The sequence below is a fragment of the Balaenoptera borealis genome (assembly GCF_965194805.1).
Source record: "Balaenoptera borealis genome assembly, chromosome: 2".
In the NCBI taxonomy this organism is placed as follows: domain Eukaryota; kingdom Metazoa; phylum Chordata; class Mammalia; order Artiodactyla; family Balaenopteridae; genus Balaenoptera; species Balaenoptera borealis.
Window position 1 is genome coordinate 32,888,915 of NC_138867.1, and position 23,043 is coordinate 32,911,957.

Consider the following 23,043-nt stretch of genomic DNA (forward strand, 5'->3'; position numbering starts at 1 on the left):
TAAACATGCTCAGTGTCTTACCAGACTGTCTTTTTTTTTTTTCATAGCCATCAGATCAAGTCATTACAGTACAGTAACACAGGAGACATGATTCTTGTTGTATCTGGAAGCTCTCAGGCCAAAGTGATTGACAGAGATGGTTTTGAAGTAATGGAGTGTATAAAAGGAGACCAGTATATTGTAGATATGGCCAACACCAAGGTAAGTATGACACAGAGCATTTTAGTGAATTTAATTAATTCAGTACACATTTACTAACAACTTGTTGGTGCTGCCATAATTTACCCCAAAAGTTAATGCCTTTTTAAAAATAATTTATTATTTCTTGCAATTTTGTGCATTGACCAGGAAGTTCTTCTGCTTCGTAGTGTCAGCTGGGGCACTAGGATAGTTGTAAAGTCCAAAATGGCCTCACTCTGATGGTTTACAGCTGGTGCTCTCACCAGTGGCATTTCTTTCTCTCTTCCTCTTTCCCCTGCCCCTTCTGTTTCTCTCTCTCTCTCATACACACACACACACACACACACACACACACACACACACACACACACACACACACACACACACACACACACACATTCTCTCCCTCCAACCCTGCCCCCTTTCTCCTTCCACGTGTCTAGTTTGGGCTTTCTCACAGTGTGGTAGACACAGTGTGGTTTGACTTGCTGCTTGGTGACTAGGTTCCATGAAGGATGAACATGGGAACTTCAGATTCCTTAAGGTATGGTGTTGAGTCTTACACAGCATCATAGGACCAGCCCAAATTCGGGGAGAGAGGAGATAGACTTCACCCTTTGGTGGGTGAATGGCAAGATCACATTGTAAAGTATCATGTGGGTTGGGAGATATGAATGCAGCCATCTTTTGAAATACAGTCTACCACAAACCTACTATGTACTAGGCTTTAGTCCAAGAATGAAAGAGGGTCTCATCAATCTTTTTATGTAAAGGCTTTTAGTGATATAATGATATTTTAAAATTAATGCATATTAAATATCAATTAACTGTAGTCCCAATAATGCTATGAAACTTAATGGCTTATTTATAATTGCTAACATATATATGGGTTGGCTGCTCTTGCCTGGGCTTGGCTCCAAGCTGCAGGTAGAGTGTAGGTTTGTTCCGTGTGACTCTGTTCCTCCTTGTACCAACAGACTACCTGAGGGCATGTTTTTCTTATGGTGATGGCAGAAATACAAGAAGGAAACTCCAACTCTGAAAGCATATTTCAAACCATTGCTCATATCATGCCCACGAACATTCCACTGACCAAAGCAAGTCACATGACCATGAGTAACATCTGGTCTGTAGTGAGAGGAACTGCAGTACCACATGTCAGAAGTTGTGGATACAGGGAGGGGTGATGGATTGAGAACAATAATGCAATTTTTAATTTAGTGACCACACTGTGCAGCACTTTGTGCATTCTGGATTTTAAAAGGCTTTTATTATGCATTATATCAAGTCTACCACTGTATGAGTGGAAATTAAGACTTTATGTAGTTTTTATATGTCATAATACTTCTCTAAGTAAATCTCTCCTATACATAAATACAAGCGATTTAAAGATATGTTAAAGTGTCAGGGCATATGGTTGATGTAGAATTTTGAGCCTTCATTTGAATTCTGATTTTCACTCTTTCTTCCCCTCCTATCTAGTACCTTCTTCTAGTACCTTTGGGTTGTGCCTAAGTCAACATCTTACATGAGATTTGATTGTCTAAGAAAATACACTCGATCCTCATTATTTGTGGTTTCTGTATTTGCAAGCTCACCTACTTGCTAAAACTTTTTTGTAACCCCAGAATCAATACTCACAGCACTTTCATGGTAATTTCCAGACACGCGTCTGGCACAGAGTGGCAAAAAAGCATTTGAGCAAGGCGATGCTCCACCTTCTTGTTTCAGTTCTCATGCTGTAATCAAGTGTCCTTTTGGAGGTCTATTTAGTGCTTCATTTTTCTTATTTTTGTGCTTTTTGTTGGTGATCTTGCTGTTTAAAATGGCCCCCAGGGCTGAATTGCTGTAGTCCTGTCAAGTGTTACCTAAGTTCAAGAAAGTCTTTGATGTGCCTTATAGAGAAAATACATGTGTTAGATAAGCTTCATTCAGGAAAGAGTTATAGTGCTGTTGGCTATGAGTTCATTGTTAATGACTCAACTATATATGTTAAATAAAAGATGTCCTTAAACACAAACATACATAAAACAAAGTTATGTATTGATTAGTTGACAAAAATGTGACCAGAGACTTGCAGTAATCTAATCCTGTATTTGATAATTCAGTGTTTGCAGAACTTTGTAGACCATAACTGCTGCGAGTAATGAGAATTGACTGTAATCTATTTTAGGTGCTGTAGTTGAGCTATTGGAATAAATTAATACAGTGTGTTCCAAACTGCCCTCTGCTGAAGCCTAATGAAATGCCTCTTAATCCTAATGAGATCACAGTCTCATGCCTTTCCTTTTGTTTATTGACTGTTTATTGAGTGTCCAGTGTGTGTTAGACGATTCAAACAGCATTCAAATATAATTTAAACATAATGCTATATGCAATTATATTGTAGTGGTGGTTTGAATAGTGTTTTTTTCCCCCCACGTATTCCACTAGAGTTTCTTTCCCCTCATCTTAAAATCATTGCCCTGAGGATTCCACCAAAGATGTTGTTTTGAGGGTGATGGTGATAAGGAAATAAAGCAGATAGGGCTCCAGATCAATCTCCCTATCTTAAACTCAAATAGTTCTGTTTTTATCTGTTTTATTTGAAGATTTTGGGAATCTAAAACTTTATTTAAACAATGGGTTTGTGGAAATGAAAGCTTTAAAAACTCTTATTTAACTTATTCTTTTTTAGTTTATGGTTACCATAGACAATTTTGCTTAAATAATATGAGGAAGAGAAGTTTTTGCCAGTTTCTAAGCTCTTAATGATTTCAGCCGCTCAGGGCTTCTTACATTATAAAAAGACTAAGACTTTGTGGGTTTAGGTTTTAGCCAAGAAAGTTTCAAGAAGAAAGAAATCTGGTTGGTTCTGTATCTGGCTGTTTCTGCAGTTTCAGAAATATATATATATTTATTTCAGAAATATATATATATATTTATATAAATATATATATATTACATATAGTAAGATTATTGGGAAAGTAGGACGAGGGTGGATAAACAAATCTATGTAGAAATGTAGGAAATTAAAGTATTAAGTTAATTAACAACATGCAAAAAACAACCGTATATTGTAACTAAATATTATAACTCTCCCAATCTTGTCTAATATTATCTCTACTTTGATTTCAAAATCATGGTTAATATTTACTCTCTCCATTTTCCAGAAGCAAGTATAATTAACTATTTGTTTAGGAAACATTACTTGTAACTTTATTGTAGTCTTTGGCTTGAATGATGGGTTTTAGAAATGCAAGAATTATTATTTGAAAGAAGCAGATTTCATGGGATACTTTTTCTTAACTTCTAAGCTTCTTTTCTGATTCCAAGAGTAATTATTAACTTGTGGCTTTACTGGAAAGTTCAACAAGTAGGACATTAAAGGAAACTATTAAATATATCTAATCTATTATGATAAAATATTATGTACTTCAAACATAAACAGGCCTTTCTAATTATATTATTAAATTGTTATAGCGTTAGATTTTTATCTCTAATCTTTGTGTCTCTGTGTGTATGTGTATATTTCTTTTTAATGTGTACCTATAGTGGTACAGAATTTTTTTTTCTGTTACATACTGCAACACAATGCATTACAGGGAGAGTATTTACATTTATACCTTTTAAAAATAGTTTATTGGGTTTCTAACAGTAATTCTTATTGACTATTAAAAATTTGGAAAATAAAGAAAGAAAAAAAATACTCATAATTCTACTACCCAAATATAATCACTATTAAGATGTCAATTTCTGTATTTTTTCCTTTATGCGTCTGAAAAACATTTTTTCTGATCACACCAGAACCTTTACATCAGTTATTGTTTGGAGGCACATTTTCCATGTTCTGCAGTCTTGGGATTGTATGCCAGTGCCTCAGGGCCTGTAGTGGGGTGGAATGAGAGGCCTTAGAGTGTGAGTGAGGGGCAGCAGGCCTCCTCCTTCAGCCAGAGAAGTTGCAGTTTTGTCTGTTTTATGTGTTGGAGTTCTCTGTAAGTTATCCTTTGAAAATCAGGTTCTGCTATGTCTTTAAAATATGAAGGTCACTGATCTGGGGTTCATGGGATTTATTGGTTATATTATCTGAGAAAATGGGGCATTACTTCTTCAGGTTTAAGTCATTAGGAAAGTAGGACAAGGATAAACAGGAATCAGCCCTTAAACCGTTCAAAAGCATGCTTTAAAAACTGTAGTTACATTGTCATCTAAAACTTATTTATTCTAAACGAGAATGTTAGTACATTACTTCCAATCAGAGAGCGTTTTTCTTTTTTTTCTGTTCTTTTTTTTTTTTGACCGCGCCCTGCGGCATGTGGGATCTTAGTTCTCCACCAAGGATCAAACCTGCGCCCCCTGCAGTGGAAGTGCGGAGTCTTAACCACTGGACCGCCAGGGAAGTCCCAGAGATTGTTTTTCTCTATTACTTTAAACTCTTAGACACATCCTTTGCCTTCAGCCTTTTTCTTTTTCAACATTAAAACAGTTCTGTGCCATTTATTTCATAATTACTTGGCTAAAGTGGGAGGGAACAGGCTCAGGGGACACCAGAATTCTTGAATATTTTAGTGGGCCATCTCTCTGTGAGTGTACTTTAATTATGGAGATTAGAAGCTTTATAAAGAATTCTGGGAAAAAGGTATTTTCAAATGCTGTATTTATATTTGAATAGTACATGTAGTTATTCTGATATCCAGCCACTCCAGAAAATTGCCCTTATTATTTGGAGATGAAGTATTTTAGGCATGTCCTTTTAATGGTAAATATTGTTTCATAGGAGTAAAATATTGTAAACTGTGAATTCTAAGTATATTTTTATTTCCTTAAGCATTTGTAACTGATGGTTTTAACTGCAAATATAAACTCTAAAAAATGCAGTGATTTAAAGTACATTGTGTTTCTTTGCAATTTCTGAATATTTCCAGAGCTTTTTATCTAATAGAAATTCCATAATACTGGTTTATATCCTTTTGACATATCCCCATCATTTGGGGGGTACTTTCTTACATTCTGGCACAAGAAAAGTTCCTGGCTCACCTTGTACTTTTCTGTTCTGATTTCTCTAGCATTCCATGGCTCTTTTGAATAGGGAATTCTGTTTACAAATCAGCATCTGGGCACTGGACATGTTCATTGCTGCTGAGGTGTTAATGCTTCTAGACTCTTTCAGAAGACAGAGCTGGGGCTGGGAGGATAAACCAACCAACCAAAAAATAAAATATATTAAAAAATCATGAGTTCACCCTGATATATCCAATGCTAATCCAACTTCCTAGCCTTTCCCCATTCCATATTTGTATTTCACTTCTCCAGTGAGAAACTTGGCCTCCAACATCACCAGTATATTTTCTCATTTCTTCAATGGTATAGTCCATAGAAAGTAATTTCAGAATTGCTACACACACAGTCCTTGTAGGAAGAATTCTAAGAAGGCACCCAAGGTTCCCTGCCCCGCCCCTTGAGTGTGGATGTGACCAATGACTATGATGAGATACTTCTGTGATGAGGTTATATTGTCTGGCACAGTTGTCTTTAAGAAAGGAAGATTATCTTCAGTGCATCCTGCCTAATCAGATGAGCCCTTAAAAGGGATTGGGCTCTTCCTGGCAAAAAAGGATTTTAAAATTCGAGGGATTTGACTCAAGGGGGATTCTCTGTTCAAGGCTTTGAAGATGCAGGCAGAACCTGAGTGATGAAGTTGGATGCATAGCTATAGCCAAGGAGATTTCCAAGCAAAATGTTGAAAGTACTGCCTGGTTTCTTCTTGCTACTTATAATAAAATATGAGAGAAAAAAGGTAAACTGAGAGAAGTCTTGTCAAAAAGGAACGAGTACTAGATGATTTAGTTAACTTTGAACCTATCCAGATGGCAAAGAATGTTAAAATGAAGAAATTGCTTCTGAAAGTGTGGCATAGAGGAAAAAGCCCAGGGTGTGGCTATATAACCTTTTGCTAAAACCTCAGAAAGATCAAAAGGTCAGAACATTCAGTCACACTAAAGACTCTTTCAGGAAATGAAGCATGTGCCTCACAGATTTTCTCAAACAAACCAGGTGACCTCTAGGAAGCTTAAGGAGGTTATTTCTTAGCCATTTCAGCAAGGGCTTATGGATAAAGAAGGGATTTTTTTTTCCCCTATTCTTTTTTTTTTTAATTTTTATTGGAGTATAGTTGACTTACAATGTGTTAGTTTCAGGTGTACAGCAAAGTGAATCAGTTGCACATATACATATATCTACTCTTTTTTAGATTCTTTTCACATATAGGCCATTACAGAGTATTGAGTAGAGTTCCCTGTGTTATATAGTAGGGCCTTATTAGTTATCTATTTTATATATGGTAGTGTGTATATGTCAAGAAGAGATTGTTTTTGCAAAGATTTTGGGGCATGGCTTTGTCTAATTCAGATTCAACAAGAGAAAGGTTTTCATTTGCTGGCTTTGAAGGTGAAGGAATCCATGTGGCAAGGACACAGCCTCTAGATGCTGAGAGCAGCCCCCAGCTGACAGATGCAATGAAATAGGCATCTTAGTCCTGCACCCACAGGAAGTTGGATTCTGCCAGCAACCTGAATGAACTTGGAAACAAATGCTTCCCCAGAGCCTCCAGAAGGAAGCCCTACCGACATCCTGATTTTAGTCTATGAGACCCTGAGCAGAAAATTCAGACTTCTGGATTGTGACTGGACTTCTGACCCCCAAAACTGTTAGCTAATAAATTGGAGTTGTTTTAAGCCCCTAAGTTTGTGGTAATTTGTTACACAGCAATAGAAAACTAACACAGTTCTGCAAATACCAAACATACTAAGTAATTATCAAAGTCCCCGAGGAGGTGGTAGTGATAGAGATCAAACATAAGAGCAGGAATTAGCTTTGAGTGGGAGGAGGGAATTTATTTACACTGGGAATGGAGGGATAAGGATGGGCTCATGTGCAGGTACGTTTATAGGTGGTGAGCCTTAGATAGGCAGTTGAAGGTATCACCATGTAGTCACAGGGTCATTTCCTGGTTTTGTGTTAGGAGATGTTGGGATGAGGCCTTATGTAGGACAGTGAAGGCTTAGAATAGCTATTGATGGCGTGAGAGAAAAATTGCTGGAAGAATTGTGGGAGCATTAATGGCCACCAAATCTAAATTTGTAGATAGTCATTCGGCACATTCGTATGATATCCCTGAGTCTATTCATGAGCCCGAGGTGTTTGAATGGAGTACAATGATGAGGAGGAGGGAGTTATTCCATAATAAAAGTTGTTCATTATAGGTACAGCAAAAGGACACTCAGGTTTATGCTGAGTGATTGGTTGAAATTTAGGATGTTGAAAAGAAAGTTCTTGATTTCAGAAAAGGAACCATCTGTGGACAGAGTTAGCCATAGTTGGGGCTGCTGAAATATCTTAGAAGAGGTCATTGGAGTTGAGTAGATCAAAGAAGAATGAATTGATCTCTTTGATATCTTCAAATGGATTTTAAAATTGCTCGGGAATTAGAAAGATTTGGACTTCAGAGTCCTTGATTCCTAGAAGTAGATGACTAAGAGTGTGATGGATTACAACAGGGGTCAGCAGGCTGTAGCCTGTGGTCCAAATCCAGCCTGCAACCTGTTTTTTGTAAATAAAAGTTTACTGAAACACAGCCATGCCCATTCATTTACTGTTGTCTATGACTGCTTTTGTGCTTACAGCGGTAGAATTTGGGTAGTTGCCTCAAAGACCATGTGGCCAGAAAGCCTAAAATAGTTACTATGTAGTCCGTTAGAGAAGAAGTTTGCCATCTCCCCAAATCAAGCTATGAACGTTTTCTCCAGCAAAATATACAGACACAAAATCTTGCTGGCAACTTCAGGAAGTTTGGTGATTCCTGAAAGCCCCTGAATAGACTTTGGTTAAGAAGAACTTTTGGATTAAAGCTCAAGGTATATTCCCTGATGCATTTCATCTCTTCATAGGAGTTGCTTCTGTTAGTAAGCTCACCATGCCAAAGACATGGGTACTTTCATTTTTGTGGGTGACAGAGCCTCACTTCATTCACTGACTACAAATGGTGCTGCGGCGAGGCAGCTATTTTACACCTTTGTCATGAGGCTGCCACAGGGGTATGGACTGACAAGTATTGATCAGCACACCTCTGTGTGTGTGTGTGTGTGCGCACGCGTGTGTGTTAGAGGAAACCAATAGTCGTCATGGTTTGATAATGTCCTCTCTGTATGAAAAGTTTAGCATATTATGAGAAACAAATAGATGTTTCATTCTTTCTACTAGGCTCTTTCCAGTTAAGGCTGTTAAATAAAGGAGGGGAAAAAATTTTTTTTTCCAGGGCTGCCTGCCTATGTTTAGATAAAGGAGAAAGAGAGAAAACCTAGTTTATTTGATGAAAAAGTGTTTTAGTCACTGACTCTTCTTGAATAGGTGTCACTTAAAAAATTTTTCCACTAATGTTAGCCGTGGTACTGAATCTGTTTAGTTCCATTTAAGAATCCTTAGTTGAACTTCATTCTTTGTTATGACTAATTTTCGTCACTGTTTTAACACAAGGGTACTTAACATTCCCATTGCCTTTGTCATACTCTTGTCTTTACAAACAAGAAACAACATTCATAGTCTTTTAGATTTCTTCAGTTTAACTTACTATTTGTGTTCATATTCTGTGTATTCAACAACTAAGGTGACCACATTTTATAATAGTGTTCTATGTAATAGGGATCATCTTCTTTTGGTCCTCTTAGAACTATCCTTTATATTTCAAGATGCTATTTCAACTCTAATCAACAAATATCAGTAGAAGACCTGTTTTCTGGAGCCTGCCTTGAAGACCTGTACGGGCTGGGTCAGCTGTGGGGTTGTTGTTATGGCAAAGCATAGGAAGAGGGATTCTAAGAACTGGACTGAGCAGTACCCATTGCGCTGAGAATGGGTGAATCCCTGAGTCTGGGAGTGGGAGCGGAAGATGGGAAACTAGGAACTGACTGGGAGGTAAGCAGGCTCCACATTACATTAAGAGGCCAGGCGGAGATGTCAGTGGAGGTGGAGCTGAGCTAAGCAGAGCGGGAGAATGAAGGTGTGGAGTAGTGTGCAAGATTGAGGAAGCCAAGGCAGTTTAGGATCTAAGTCCTTGAAGGTAGGGCATGTCTTGGGGTTATTGGGGTGTTCTGTTGCAAATCATGAGCTGTTTTCCCAGAGGCAGATATTTAATGGGGTGAAACTAGATCAGGTACCTATTTACTGCTTGGTATTAGAAATTCTTTTTTTTTCTTAAATAAGCAAAGACTGGCAAATTTCTATTTTGGAAAGAGATTAATGGGATCCCTGACAGTCCTGTGATTTTACCCTATGAGCCAGTTTAATTACTATCTTTTAGTACCTTCGGTGCACAGAATTGAGGGGAACCTAACTCACTTATCTGTTCATGGCGCCCACCCATCGTGCCATTCATATCTGGTGGTCAGTTCTCATAATACTGTAACTCTCAGCAGTGTTTGACACAGTTGATTATTCTCTCCTTCTTGAAATGTCTTCTTTACTTCCCCCTTTCCCTCTCATTGCACATCTGTTCCATTGGCAAAACATGTTTTACCTACAAAGCTTTATGAATAAAGCTGCTATTAACATTGACATGTAGATAATTTTGAAATTGGAAAGTGTGAATCCTTCAACTTTGTTCCTTCTTTTCATGATTATTTTTAAAAATTAATTTATTTATTTTTGGCTGCATTAGGTCTTCATTGCTGCGTGCAGGCTTTCTCTAGTTGCGGCAAGTGGGGGGCTACTCTTCATTGCGGTGCACGGGCTTCTCATTTCAGTGGCTTCTCTTGCTGCGGAGCACAGGCTCTAGGCACACGGGCTTCAGTAGTTGTGGCACACAGGCTCAGTAGTTGTGGCTCGCAGGCTCTAGAGCACAGGCTCAGTAGTTGTGGCACACGGGCTTAGTTGCTTTGTGCCATGTGGGATGTTCCCGGACCAGGGCTCGAACCCGTGTCCCCTGCGTTGGCAGGAGGATTCTTAACCACTGCGCCACCAGGAAGGTCCTCATGATTATTCTTAAATTAATATTTCTTGAAATAATAAAATAATAAGAATAAAATAATAAGTATTCTTGAAATAATAAAATGATTCTTGAAATTTTTTGTTATTCTTTTAATTTCCATGTGAATTAGTTCTCTTAGTTTTCTTTCATCTTAGAATGTCTTTATTTCACCTTCACTTCTGAAGTACATTTTCTGTACATTTAACTTGACAGTATTTTTCTCTCAGTACTTTAAAAGTGTTGTTTCACTGTCTTCTGGCTTTCATTAGTTTGTTTTTTGTTTTTAGTTCATTTTGTTTGGCATTCACTGAGGTTCTTAGATCTGTAAGTTTACATTTTTCACCACTTTGGGGAAATTTTTAGCCATTATTTCTTCAAAAATTTTTTGCACCTATCTCTCCTCTTTCTGAATCTTATATAACATGAATACTAAATCTTTTGATATTGTCTAATATTATTGTCTCTGCTCATTTTTTCCCTATTCTTTTTTCTTCCTATGGTTTAGATTGAATTATTTCTATTGACCTGTCTTCAAGTTCACTGACTCTGTCCTTTGATGTATCCATTCTACTATTGGGCCCCTCCAGTGAATTTTTAATTTCCATTATTGTATTTTTCAGTACAACCATTTTAAAAAATTAGTCTGTTTTTCTTTGCTGAGCATGTCTATGTTTGCATTTGTTTCAAAAGTGTTTGCTTTCCCTTTTTGTATCATGATTGTAAACACTGATTTAACGTAATTTTCTGAGAATTCTAACATTTGGATCATCTTGTGGTTGGCATCTTTGGTCTTATTTCTTGAGAGTTGGTTAGATTTTCCTGGTTCTTTGTATGTTAAATTTTGGATTGTATCCTTGACACTTTGAATACTGTGTTATGAGATTCTGACTCCTGTCTAAAACTTCTGGAGAATGCTAGAGGTTTTTTTTGCTTATGTGAATATGTGGTTTCTTTTTAGCTGACAGTCAATTTGATTAGTTTGAGACTGTATGTCCTGACCTGACTTCTGTGAGCTGTTTTTACTTCCAGTATTGGTTTAATTTCCAAAGCCTTTATGCCTCTGTATGCTATTCTGGTTTGTCTCGTGTGTGTTACCCAGGAGTCTGTGTGGAACCTTGATGGTAGTCTGCACCATCTTGAGATCTCAGTGCTTTTCTTCAGTTGATTCTCACAGGTTTTACATATATGTACCTCAGGAGTGAGCTCAGGACTTTTTGTACAGATTTAGATGATATTTTTCTCTAGCTTTCTTATTTCTTAAGCCCATAATTTTCCCTTTCCCCTCTGTTTTCGGAAGTTTTCTGTTCTGGTGTTCTTGCTGGAAAACCAGAGACTTACTCTTTTTGTGCTATGTAGCAGTTCCTATAACTGGGTATGCCTCTGGGCAAAGCTGGAATGGGATGGGGAAATCAAGTTTTACCTACCCCTCAGCAGCTGCTTCTATGAGTTGGTGGGAAAATAGAGTGCTGCTAGTCTGTGTTGGCATTATCCCAATGTAAAGCATAGAGTATCAGAAGGGTTCTGTCCTACAAATGCTACTGTATGGTTGGAAGGCTTAGGCTTACTTTGTTGCTAATGTTGGCCTAGTAGAGGGCATGGAACATCAAAAGTGTTCTACCCCATTGAGGTTGCTGTCCTTGCTGCTTTTGGGTCAGGGGAGGAGATGCCATGCTTCTTTGTTGCTGGCCCTTCCCTGGTGTAGGGTCAGGAGAGCCCATAGATATCCTCCCTGAAGGGCTTCTCCTGTCACTAGGGAGAGGGCAGTTACTGTTTTCTTGCTGGCAGTCATCTGCTGTAATCGCCTCACAGGGCCACTGCAGCTGGTTGGGAGGATGAGAAGTGCCACCTCAGAGCCACTGCTTGCCTGGTGTGAAAAGGAGGCAGTCAGTAGTTCTTTGGCCTGTAAAGGCTACTTCCATTTCTGGTACCAGCACTGAGGGGAGACCGGCAGCTTTGTTCCTCGTGCTTGCCTGGCATAGGGTAGGTCAGGTCACAAGAGCTTTGTCTCCCAGGTCCTTCACTACTCTCCCTACCCACCACCCCTACCCTCTGGAGATTGCAACCTTTTCTTGGAACCCCGTCTATCTGCTCTTGCTCTCAGTTGTCACTGTGGGCTGCCCCAGAGCCTATGTTGGGAAGTGAGAAGGCAAAAAACATCCCCAGGAAACTCATCACCTCACTGCTCCTTGGGACCTGGGTTCTGTATCCTTTTTGCTTGATCTTATCTACTATTCAGTGTCTTCTGCCAGTAACTTTTAAAATTTTGTTCAGAACTTATTGTAATCAGATGGAGTGATAGGATGGAATGTGTATATTCCATCTGGAGTGAAACTGGAACCTCCTGTAAAATATATTTTAATTCACTGCAGTTCCCTGATAAAAATTATGAGCGAGGATTTCAGTACCTGTTCTTGCAGCAGAAGCTTACTCTATTTGATTGATGTGTAATGAGAATGCTGGAAGGGGTGAATGACACTTGATGTGAAATGCAGGAACAATGCCCCCAAACCATGCTACAAACCTGGTTTGCTGATAAAATCGTGATGGTCACTGCCAGACATTGAATGTCACAGCTTGTACCACTGCTACTGAAGATCAGGGAACTCTGTCTTGCGGGAGATGCAGTACTGCTGTCCTTAAGGAGAGTCCTCAGGTCTGAATGTTGTGTCTCCCCCAAGTTCATATGTTGAAATCCTAACCCCAACGTGATGTTACTAGGAGGTGGTGCCTTTAGGTGATTAGGTCATGAAGGCAGGACTCTCATGAATGGGTTTAGTGCCCTTATGAAAGTGGACAGAGAAACTTCTCTTTCTCCTTCACCATGTGAGGTTATAGCAGAAAGACCGCATCTGTGAATTAGGAAGTTCGGACACTAAAACTGCCTTGATCTTGAACTTCCCAGCCTCCAGCACTATGAGAAATAAATGTTTGTTGTTTATAAGCCACTCAGTTTATGGTATTTTTGTTGTAGCAGCCTGAACGGATGAGATAGAGAGAGGGTATCCTCATTGTCTTTGAGTCACAGCTCAAAATGAATGTCGTGGCTAGAGCTCAATTGCATTTCCTGTGTCATATCTGTAAGGGAGGCTGGCAAAGTCGGCATCTGACTTTTTGCTTCTCTATGAGAGGTAGCCTCTGTCTTCTACGAAGAGTCATTTTTGGGGCAAATTCCCTGAACACAGATTGAGGTTCATGTTCTCCATGGCCAGAAAGAATGGCATGTATTTATACAGTCACCCCATTCACACAGCTGCTCAGATCACAGGCACTGGCTTCATCTGTTATTATAGCCCAGATCCAATTCTTTAGGGAATCCTATTGTCTCTGTCTTTAAAATGTATCCCAAATCTTCTTACTTCTGAACACTTTCTTGCTGTTCCCTAGTCCAGGCCACTGTCAATTTTCACATGAATCACATCAATATCTTCCCAGTTGACCCTCTTAATTCCTCTTTTGTTTTTGCAGCAGACTTTTCTTCACAGAGCAGCCAGAATATATTTTTTAAGGTATTTATTTTGATGTAATTTCAAATTTACAGAAAAGTTGTAAAGTCAGTACACAGCTTCTTTATACCCCATTTTCAGATTTACCAATTGCTAACATTTCACCCCATTGCTTTATCTCCCCCCATCTCTTCCTCCCTTCCTCCCTCAACTAATATACACTCTCCCTCCCCTCTCCCTCCTTTCCTCCCACTTCACTTATACACCCCCCCAAACACTCACACACATATGTATACGCACATACATAAAAATTATGTATGTGTGTTTAATTTCCCCCAACTTTTTTTAAAAAATTATTTATTTATTTATTTATTTATTTATTTATTTATTTATTTATGGCTGTGTTGGGTCTTCGTTTCTGTGCAAGGGCTCTCTCCAGCTGTGGCAAGTGGGGGCCACCCTTCATCGTGGTGCGCGGGCCTCTCACCATCGCGGCCTCTCTTGTTGCGGAGCACAGGCTCCAGACGCGCAGGCTCAGTAATTGTGGCCCACGGGCCCAGCTGCTCCGCGACACGCGGGATCCTCCCAGACCAGGGCTCGAACCCGCGTCCCCTGCATTGGCAGGCAGAGTCTCAACCACTGCGCCACCAGGGAAGCCCCTCCCCCAACTTTTGAAAAGAAGTTGCAAACATCATGCTCCTTTGCTTTTAAATTCTTTAGTGTGGTGTTCCTAATAACATTACATTTTCTTATATAACCATGAATTTAATGTTGATAAAATACTATTATCTAATCCATAGTCGATAGTTTCATCAGTTATCTTAATGATCTTGTTCCTAATTATTTTCTCACCAGTTCAATCATCATGCCTTTTTGTCTCCTTTAATTCGAAATAGTTTCTCTGCCCCCCCCCCGCTTTTTTTACTTTGATATTTTTGAAGACTGTAAGCCTTTTACTTTGTAAAATGTAGAATTCAATTTTGCCTGTTTTTTCTCATAATTAGAGTCAGAGTATGCATTTCTAGAAAGATTGACCCACAAATGATATTGTACCCTCCTTACTTCCTCATATCAGAAAGTACACGATGTCAGTTGCATCCCAGTATTGATTATGTAAACTTGGATCACTTGTTAAGATGGAGCCTACTAGATTTCTTCTTCACTATAAAGTTACTATTATTATCTCTTTGTCATTATTAAGCCATTTGCAGGGAGATTTTGAGACCATGCAATTACCCTGTGTATTATCAGACTTTCCTCCATTAGTTTTAGCATCCATTGATGGTTCTTGTCTGAATCAGGTATTACTGTCATGATTGCAAACTGATGATTTTTCTAACTCTATAATTTATATTATATTTATTAGTATTCTGTAAGGAAGAGCTTTCTCTTATTTATTTCTTTATTATGTTAATATGCATTCAAGGGTTCTTATTTTAGTCAGTGGTTTATAATCCATTACTTTATTTATTTTGATGCCCTAATTGTCCCAGGTTTAGCTGGTGGAAGCCTCTCCAACCTGCATTTTATCTTTTTACCATATCCCTGTCATTTTTGAAACACTTTCTTATTTTTTTAGCATAACCAAATATTCTATGTTCATCTTGTACTTTTCCTACCTCAGACCCCAAAACAATAATTTCTCCAAGGAGCCCTGGTTCCTTTAGTGGAGAATGATATTTAGAAACCAGGATATCTGTGCTATGTTTGCTGAGGTGTCATTGTTTCTAGACATTTGCAGCATATAAAGCTAGAGAATAATTTACAAATGTACATTTACCCTTAAATTTACATCTACCTATTAAAAACCATGAGTTCATATTGATATCCCCAGTTTCAGTCAAACACCACAAAGTTCATTCTAGTCTTCCCCTTTTCCACTCTAGTAACTCCCTTCTCCAACAGTGAGAAACTCGACTCCCATTATCTTCAACATATTTCCTCAAATATTGCTTAAATCTTCATTGTACTGAAAGCAGTTTCAGAATTGTTAACGCATACCATTGCAAAAAAAGACACAGATATATTATTAACTGGAATGCAGTATTTATTTACCGTGCTTTTGGTCTTTAGACTGAGAGTATATATTAGTAGTTTCCCAGGACTACTGTAACAGATTACCACACACCTGGTAGCTTAAAACAATGGAAATTTTTTCTTCCACAATTTTGGAGGCCAGAAGTCTGAAATCAAGGTGTTGGCATGGCCACGCTCCCCCCAGCGGCTCTGGAGGAATCGTTCCTCGCCTCTTCTAGCCTCTGGTGACTCTGGGCATCCTTGTGGCTGCGAAACTCCAGTCTCTGCTTCCACCTTCACAGAGCCTTCTCCTCTTTGTGTCTTCTCCTCTCCTCTCTCTTATAAGGATACTTGAGGATACTTGTTATCAAATTTAGGGCTGACCCAGATAATTCAGAGTGACCTTATCTTGAGATGCTTAATTAGATCTGAAAATATTCTTTTTCCAAATAAGGTCCATTCACAGGTTCCAGTGATTAGGACGTGGACATATCTTTTGGGGGGAGCCGCCGTTCAACCCACTACAGGGTGTATAGTTACTTGGGTTATTACCCGTTGTTTATTCTTTCAGTGTATTTGTTGTTCATTTGAAATACAGTAGGGTTCATTTATTTCGGTTTATATTGTTTTAGGTTTTTTCCCATCCTTATTTGTTTATTTATGAATATGTAAAATATTAACACAGCGTCAAGAATCAAATAAGAAGTTAATAGATATAGCATTACGAATTACGGTGACTATTATCAAGGAAATGGACAGGTACTCTGGTAGAGAAGAACGGAATGGGCCATATTCACTTAGATAGAGGGCCAGGCAATACTCATTTAAATAAGTGGCATGTAAGCTGAGATTGAAAGAGTGAGAAGAAGCCAGTCACGTAAAAGTGGAAAAAGAGCTTTCCAGCAGACGGAAAAGCACGTGTAAAGGCCCCGATGTGGGGAAAGAGTCACATGTATGGGAGGAAATGAAAGAAGACCAGGGAGGTGTGTGCATTCTGGGCAAGAAGGAGCACAAAGTTAGTGAGGCTGTAAAGAAAGCAGGGGCTGGAAGATGTAAGCTTGTGTACACTGTGGAAAGACATTGGAAAGCCAGTGGAAGATAAAAAGCAGTGGCATTTTTAGAAGTATATTTTTAAAGGATGATATTGTTTGCTTTTTTCTGGGGGGGGGAGAGGTTTGCCTTAAACTTTATTTTTTAAATTTTTTTGTATTTTATTTTACTTTTTTTATACAGCAGGCTCTTATTAGTTTATCTATTTTATACATATTAGTGTATATATGTCAATCCCAATCTCCCAATTTATCCCCCCCTCCCCCCACTTTCCCCCCTTGGTGTCCATATGTTTGTCCTCTAAATTTGTGTCTCTATTTTACTGATTGCTTTGTGGAGCACATTACACAAGAGTAAAAGTAGAGAGACTAGTCACAGGCCTGTTGCAGTACATAATAACTGATGTAGAGACACGAGATAATGTTGGTTCATATAAGAGTTGTAGTAGTGAAAAAGAAAAGTGGATAGATTTGAGATGTGTTTTGGGCTGAACTGACAGGACTAGCTAGTGGATTGAATCTGGGTGGGTAGAGAGAAGAGAGTTTAGGGGTTATTGGGGTCTTTAAGGATTACTTCCATGTTTGTAGCTTTAGCAACTAGGAAAGAAGTTTATTGCAAATGAAGTGGGCAGTAAGAATCAAGATTTCCCTATTGGGCCTATTATGTTTGAAATGCTTATGACATGCAAGTGGAGATGTCAATCAAGTTGATAGTTGAATATACAAGTCTTGAGCTCAGGAGAGGAAAGTGGAATCTCAAACTTCCTATCTAGTCCCTCCAGGCACTACTTCAGTCCATTCTTTCCTATTGCAGGAAGAGATTCCAGATCTCTGGTCCCTATTTGTACCTTTTTAACATGAACAGAATGTCAGGAGTTGGCCAGATACTATTTGAGGCATTGTGGGCAGCTGGGACTAGAGATGGGTCTCCAGGCCCATGTGTGGGTACTCCAGTTCCAATTCAGTCTTTCCAGAGAGCTACAGTTATTTTCCTTCTAAGTCATTTAAATATGCACATTTTACTACTTTTAGTTTAGCTTTATTCTGGACCCTTTCAGAATAAGAGGCCTTGCCATTATTATACTAAAAAGTATTAGGTTCTTTTCTGCCCCATCTGAACCTGACTTATAGTATGAGACCACTATAACTTACTTTGCTACCTAGGAGGGAATTGTGTGTGTGTGTGTGTGTATGTGTGTGTTTATGTTTGAAATATATACTCTGTGATTGATTTGGTATGTATGTCAGTTTTTATACCAACATCACTGTTTTTTTTTTTTTCTGTGACAACAGCCTTTATTTATTGAAACATCTTTATTGGAGTATAATTGCTTTACAATGGTGTGTTAGTTTCTGCTTTATAACAAAGTGAATCAGTTATACATATACATATGTTCCCATATGTCTTCCCTCTTGCATCTCCCTCCCTCCCACCCTCCCTATCCCACCCCTCTAGGTGGTCACAAAGCACCGAGCTGATCTTCCTGTGCTGTGCGGCTGAGAGAGTGGCATGGACATATATACACTACCAAATGTAAAATAGATAGCTAGTGGGAAGCAGCCGCATAGCACAGTGTTTTAATTGCAGTGTTTTTGCGGAGCCAGAGGAATCAGGCTCCCTGACTTCAGGCTATACTACAAGGCTACAGTAATCAAGACAGTATGCTACTGGCACAAAAACAGAAATATAGATCAATGAAACAGGATAGAAAGCCCAGAGATAAACCCACACACATATGGTCACTTTATCTTTGACAAAGGAGGCAAGAATATACAAAGGAGAAAATTCAGCCTCTTCAATAAGTGGTGCTGGGAAAACTGGACAGCTACATGTAAAAGAATGAAATTAGAACGCTTTCTAACACCATACACAAAAATAAACTCAAAATGGATTAAAGACCTAAATGTAAGGCCAGACACTATCAAACTCTTAGAGGAAAACATAGGCAGAACACTCTATGACATACATCAGAGCAAGATCCTTTTTGACCCACCTCCTAGAGAAATGGAAATAAAAACAAAAATAAATGGGAGCTTATGAAACTTAAAAGCTTTTGCACAGCAAAGGAAGCTATGAACAAGGTGAAAAGACAACCCTCAGAATGGGAGAAAATATTTGACCTAGCAATCCCACTACTGGGCATATACCCTGAGAAAACCATAATTCAAAAAGATACATGCCACAATGTTCATTGAAGCACTATTTACAATAGCCAGGACATGGAAGCAACCTAAATGTCCATTGACAGATGAATGGATAAAGAAGATGTGGCACATATATACAATGGAATATTACTCAGCCATAAAAAGGAACAAAATTGAGTTATTTGTAGTGAGGTGGATGGACCTAGAGTCTGTCATACAGAGTGAAGTAAGTCAGAAAGAGAAAAACAAATACTGTATGCTAATGCACATGTATGGAATCTAAAAAAACGGTACTGATGAACCTACTGGCAGGGCAGGAATACAGACGCAGACGTAGAGGACAGACTTGAGGACACGGTGGGGGAAGGGTAAGCTGGGACAAAGCGAGAGAGTGGCATGGACATATATACACTACCAAATGTAAAATGGATGGCTAGTGGGAAGCTGCTGCATAGCACAGGGAGATCATCTCAATGCTTTGTGACGACCTAGAGGGGTGGGATAGGGAGGGTGGGAGGGAGGCTCAAGAGGGAGGGCATATGGGGATATATGTATACATATAGCTGATTCACTTTGTTATAAAGCAGAAACTAATACAACATTATAAAGCAATTATACTCCAATAAAGATAAAAATAAATAAATAAAATAAAATAATTACAGTGTTTTTGTATTATGCGCCATACTGAGTAGGGCTAATCTGCCTAAATCATTTTAAAGATGTTTTTATTTTCTCACCTATTTATTCTTACAGATGTATTGTAGAATTAAGATTGTTGACACATTTTAAAGAAGGGATTTTTTTTTTCCCCATCCTCTTGCTTTTCCCTTGGTTACTTGTAAGTACTTTCTATTCTCCTTAATTCTTTTCCACTGATTTTTTTTCCCCATTGTCTTTCTTATTGTAGTTTTTCTTTTTACTTCGTTCCTAAAGAGAGGCTGTCATTTTCCCCTCTCTTTCTTTTTAAGCACCTGTTATATGTAAGCACTGTACTAATTCCTGGGCAGGAGGGGTTACACGGTGAATTAAAATTAAAATAAACAAAGTGAAATAAAGCATATTATGAAATAAAACTGAAATAAAATAATATCAGTTTGTAATTAAAATAGTGTGCCTTGGGGAGGACTAAACAGTTTTACTTTTAAGCATAATATGTCAGCTTTTGGTCAGTTTATTTTTACATTTTTAAAAGATTTTTTTTTCCTTTTTTTTAAGGGTCATACAGCAATGCTTCATACTGGCTCATGGCATCCCAAAATAAAGGGAGAATTTGTGACTTGCTCAAATGATGCGTGAGTATTGTTGATAATTCATCTAATACATTCATATATTTCAGTATTTTCTTTAACCTTTATATATTGTAGCAATCTTGCCAGTAAAGTAAGAGATAGAATATTAGGAATCCTGATGTTTATATAGTCTTGTTCTGAACTTTACCTTGAATTTAGCTGACAGAATAAAGTTTGCTTAAATAAATATGGAAGCTATAAAAATGAGAGTTGCAAGAAATTCAAGTAGAGTTTATTAGGGAGCACAGTGGATCAGATTGATGCTGTTAAGTGGACTCAAATGACTTTAAACTTTGTTACTGTTTATAGTAAAGGCTGATTTCCATCTGAATCTAATAGCTTATATAAATTTGTTGTTTAAATGATGGTTTTTTGGAAGTAACAACTGAAAAAATTGATTTAATGGTTATTCAGATTCTTTTTAAAAAAAATTAATTAATTAATTTATGTATTTGTCTCTGTTGGGTCTTTGTTGTTGCGTGTGGGGTTTCTCTAGTTGCGGCGAGCGGGGGCTACTCTTCGTTGCAGTGCACGGTTTTCTCAGTGCGGTGGCTTCTCTTGTTGCGGAGCACGGGCTCTAGGTGCGTGGGCTTCAGTAGTTGTGGCCTGCGGGCTCAGTAGTTGTGGCTCGTGGGCTCTATAGAGCGCAGGCTCAGTAGTTGTAGCACACGGGCTTTGTTGCTCTGTGGCATGTGGGATCTTCCCGGATCAGGGCTCGAACCTGTGTCCCCTGCATTGGCAGGCGGATTCTTAACCACTGCCCACCAGGGAAGTCCCTATTCAGATTCTTTTGCATTATATTTGTTGGCTCAGGATTCAAGAGTATTACAGGGAATATCTGAGCAGCTTTTTCCTGAATTGTTATATTGTATGATTCATTTTTAGTATTTACAGTAGTTCACAAGAATGAGTTATTTGTAATATTACAGAGAAAATTACAATGAAAAATCTTATAAATGAAAATATAAAGATGTTATTATTTAGGTGAAACACATATTTTATTTTAATTATTTATTTTTAATAAATCTTTATTGGAGTGTAATTGTTTCACAATACCGTGTTAGTTTCTGTTGCACAACAAAGCAAATCAGCCATATGCATACCCGTGTCCCCATATCCCTTCCCCCTTGATCCTCCCTCCCATCTTCCCTATCCTACCCCTCTAGGTCATTGCAGAGCACCGAGCTGATCTCCCTGTGCTATGCTGCTGCTTCTCAACAGCCAGCTATTTCACATTAGGTAGTGTATATATGTCGATGCTACTCTCACTTCGCCCCAGCTTCGCCCCCCCATCCCATGTCATCAAGTCCATTCTCTATGTCTACCTCTTTATTCCTGCCCTGCAACTAGGTTCATCAGTACCTTTTTTTTTTTTTTTCAGGTTCCATATATATGCGTTAGCATACAGTATTTGTTTTTCTCTTTCTGACTTACTTAACTCTTTATGGCAGACTCTAAGTCCATCCACCTCACTACAAATAACTCAATTTCATTTCCTTTTATGGCTGAGTAATATTCCATTGTATATATGTGCCACATCTTCTTCATCCATTCATCTGTCGATGAACACTTAGGTTGCTTCCATGTCCTGGCTACTGTAAAGAGAGCTGCAGTGAACATTGTGGTACATGACTCTTTGAATTATGGTTTTCTCAGGGTATATGCCCAGTAGTGGGATTGCTGGGTCATATGGTAGTTGTATTTTTGTTTTTTAAGGAACCTCCATACTGTTCTCCATAGTGGCTGTATCAACTTACATTCCCACCAACAGTGCAAGAGGGTTCCCTTTTCTCCACACCCTCTCCAGCATTTATTGTTTGTAGATTTTTTTGATGGTGGCCATTCTGACTGGTGTGAGGTGATACCTCATCGTAGTTTTGACTTGCATTTCTCTAATGATTAGTGATGTTGAGCATCCTTTCATGTGTTTGTTGGCAACCTGTATGTCTTCTATGGAGAAATGTCCATTTAGATCTTCTGCCCATTTTTGGATTCGGTTGTTTGTTTTTTTGATATTGAGCTGCATGAGTTGCTTGTACATTTTGGAGATTAATCCTTTGTCAGTTGCTTCGTTTGCAAATATTTTCTCCCATTCTGAGAGTTGTCTTTTCGTCTTGTTTATGGTTTCCTTTGCTGTGCAAAAGCTTTTAAGTTTCATTAGGTCACACTTCTTTTTGTTTTTATTTCCCTTTCTCTAGGAGGTGGGTCAAAAAGGATCTTGCTGTGATGTATGTCATAGACTGTTCTGCCTATGTTTTCCTCTAAGAGTTTTATCGTGTCTGGCCTTACATTTAGGTCTTTAATCCATTTTGAGTTTATTTTTGTGTATGGTGTTAGGGAGTGTTCTAATTTCATTCTTTTACAAGTAGCTGTCCAGTTTTCCCAGCACCACTTATTGAAGAGGCTGTCTTTTCTCCATTGTATATTCTTGCCTCCTTTATCAAAGATAAGGTGATCATATGTATGTGGGTGTATCTCTGGGCTTCCTATCCTCTTCCATTGATCTATATTTCCGTTTTTGTGCCAATACCATACTGTCCTGATTACTGTAGCTTTGTAGTATACTCTGAAGTCCAGGAGCCTGATTCCTCCAGCTCTGTCTTTCTTTCTCAAGACTGCTTTGGCTATTCGGGATCTTTTGTGTTTCCATACAAATTGTGAAATTTTTTCTTCTGGTTCTGTGAAAAATGCCATTGTTAGTTTGATAGGGATTGCATTGAATCTGTAGATTGCTTTGGGTAGTAGAGTCATTTTCACAATTTTAATTCTTCCAATCCAAGAACATGGTATATCTCTCCATCTTTTGTATCATCTTTCATTTCTTTCATCAGTGTCTTATAGTTTTCTGCAGACAGGTCTTTTGTCTCCTTAGGTAGGTTTATTCCTAGGTATTTTATTCTTTTTGTTGCAATGGTAAATTG

At 38.4% G+C, this 23,043-nt stretch overlaps 1 protein-coding gene and 1 long non-coding RNA gene across 3 annotated transcripts in view; one reads left to right on the forward strand and one right to left on the reverse strand.

Moving 5' to 3' along the window:
- The window catches only part of WDR70 (WD repeat domain 70), a 304,073-nt gene that overhangs the window by 99,833 nt on the left and 181,197 nt on the right, over positions 1–23,043 (forward strand). For both annotated transcript variants that reach the window (XM_082382288.1, XM_082382289.1), the window contains exons 8-9: positions 48–201; positions 20,049–20,125. In XM_082382288.1, coding sequence (XP_082238414.1) covers positions 48–201; positions 20,049–20,125 — 231 coding nt within the window. The remainder of the gene's footprint in view (positions 1–47; positions 202–20,048; positions 20,126–23,043) is intronic.
- The window catches only part of LOC309624481, a 298,479-nt gene continuing 279,860 nt past the window's right edge, over positions 4,425–23,043 (reverse strand). Inside the window, exon 2 of the long non-coding RNA XR_014241964.1 lies at positions 4,425–6,398. This is a non-coding gene — a long non-coding RNA (uncharacterized lncRNA). The remainder of the gene's footprint in view (positions 6,399–23,043) is intronic.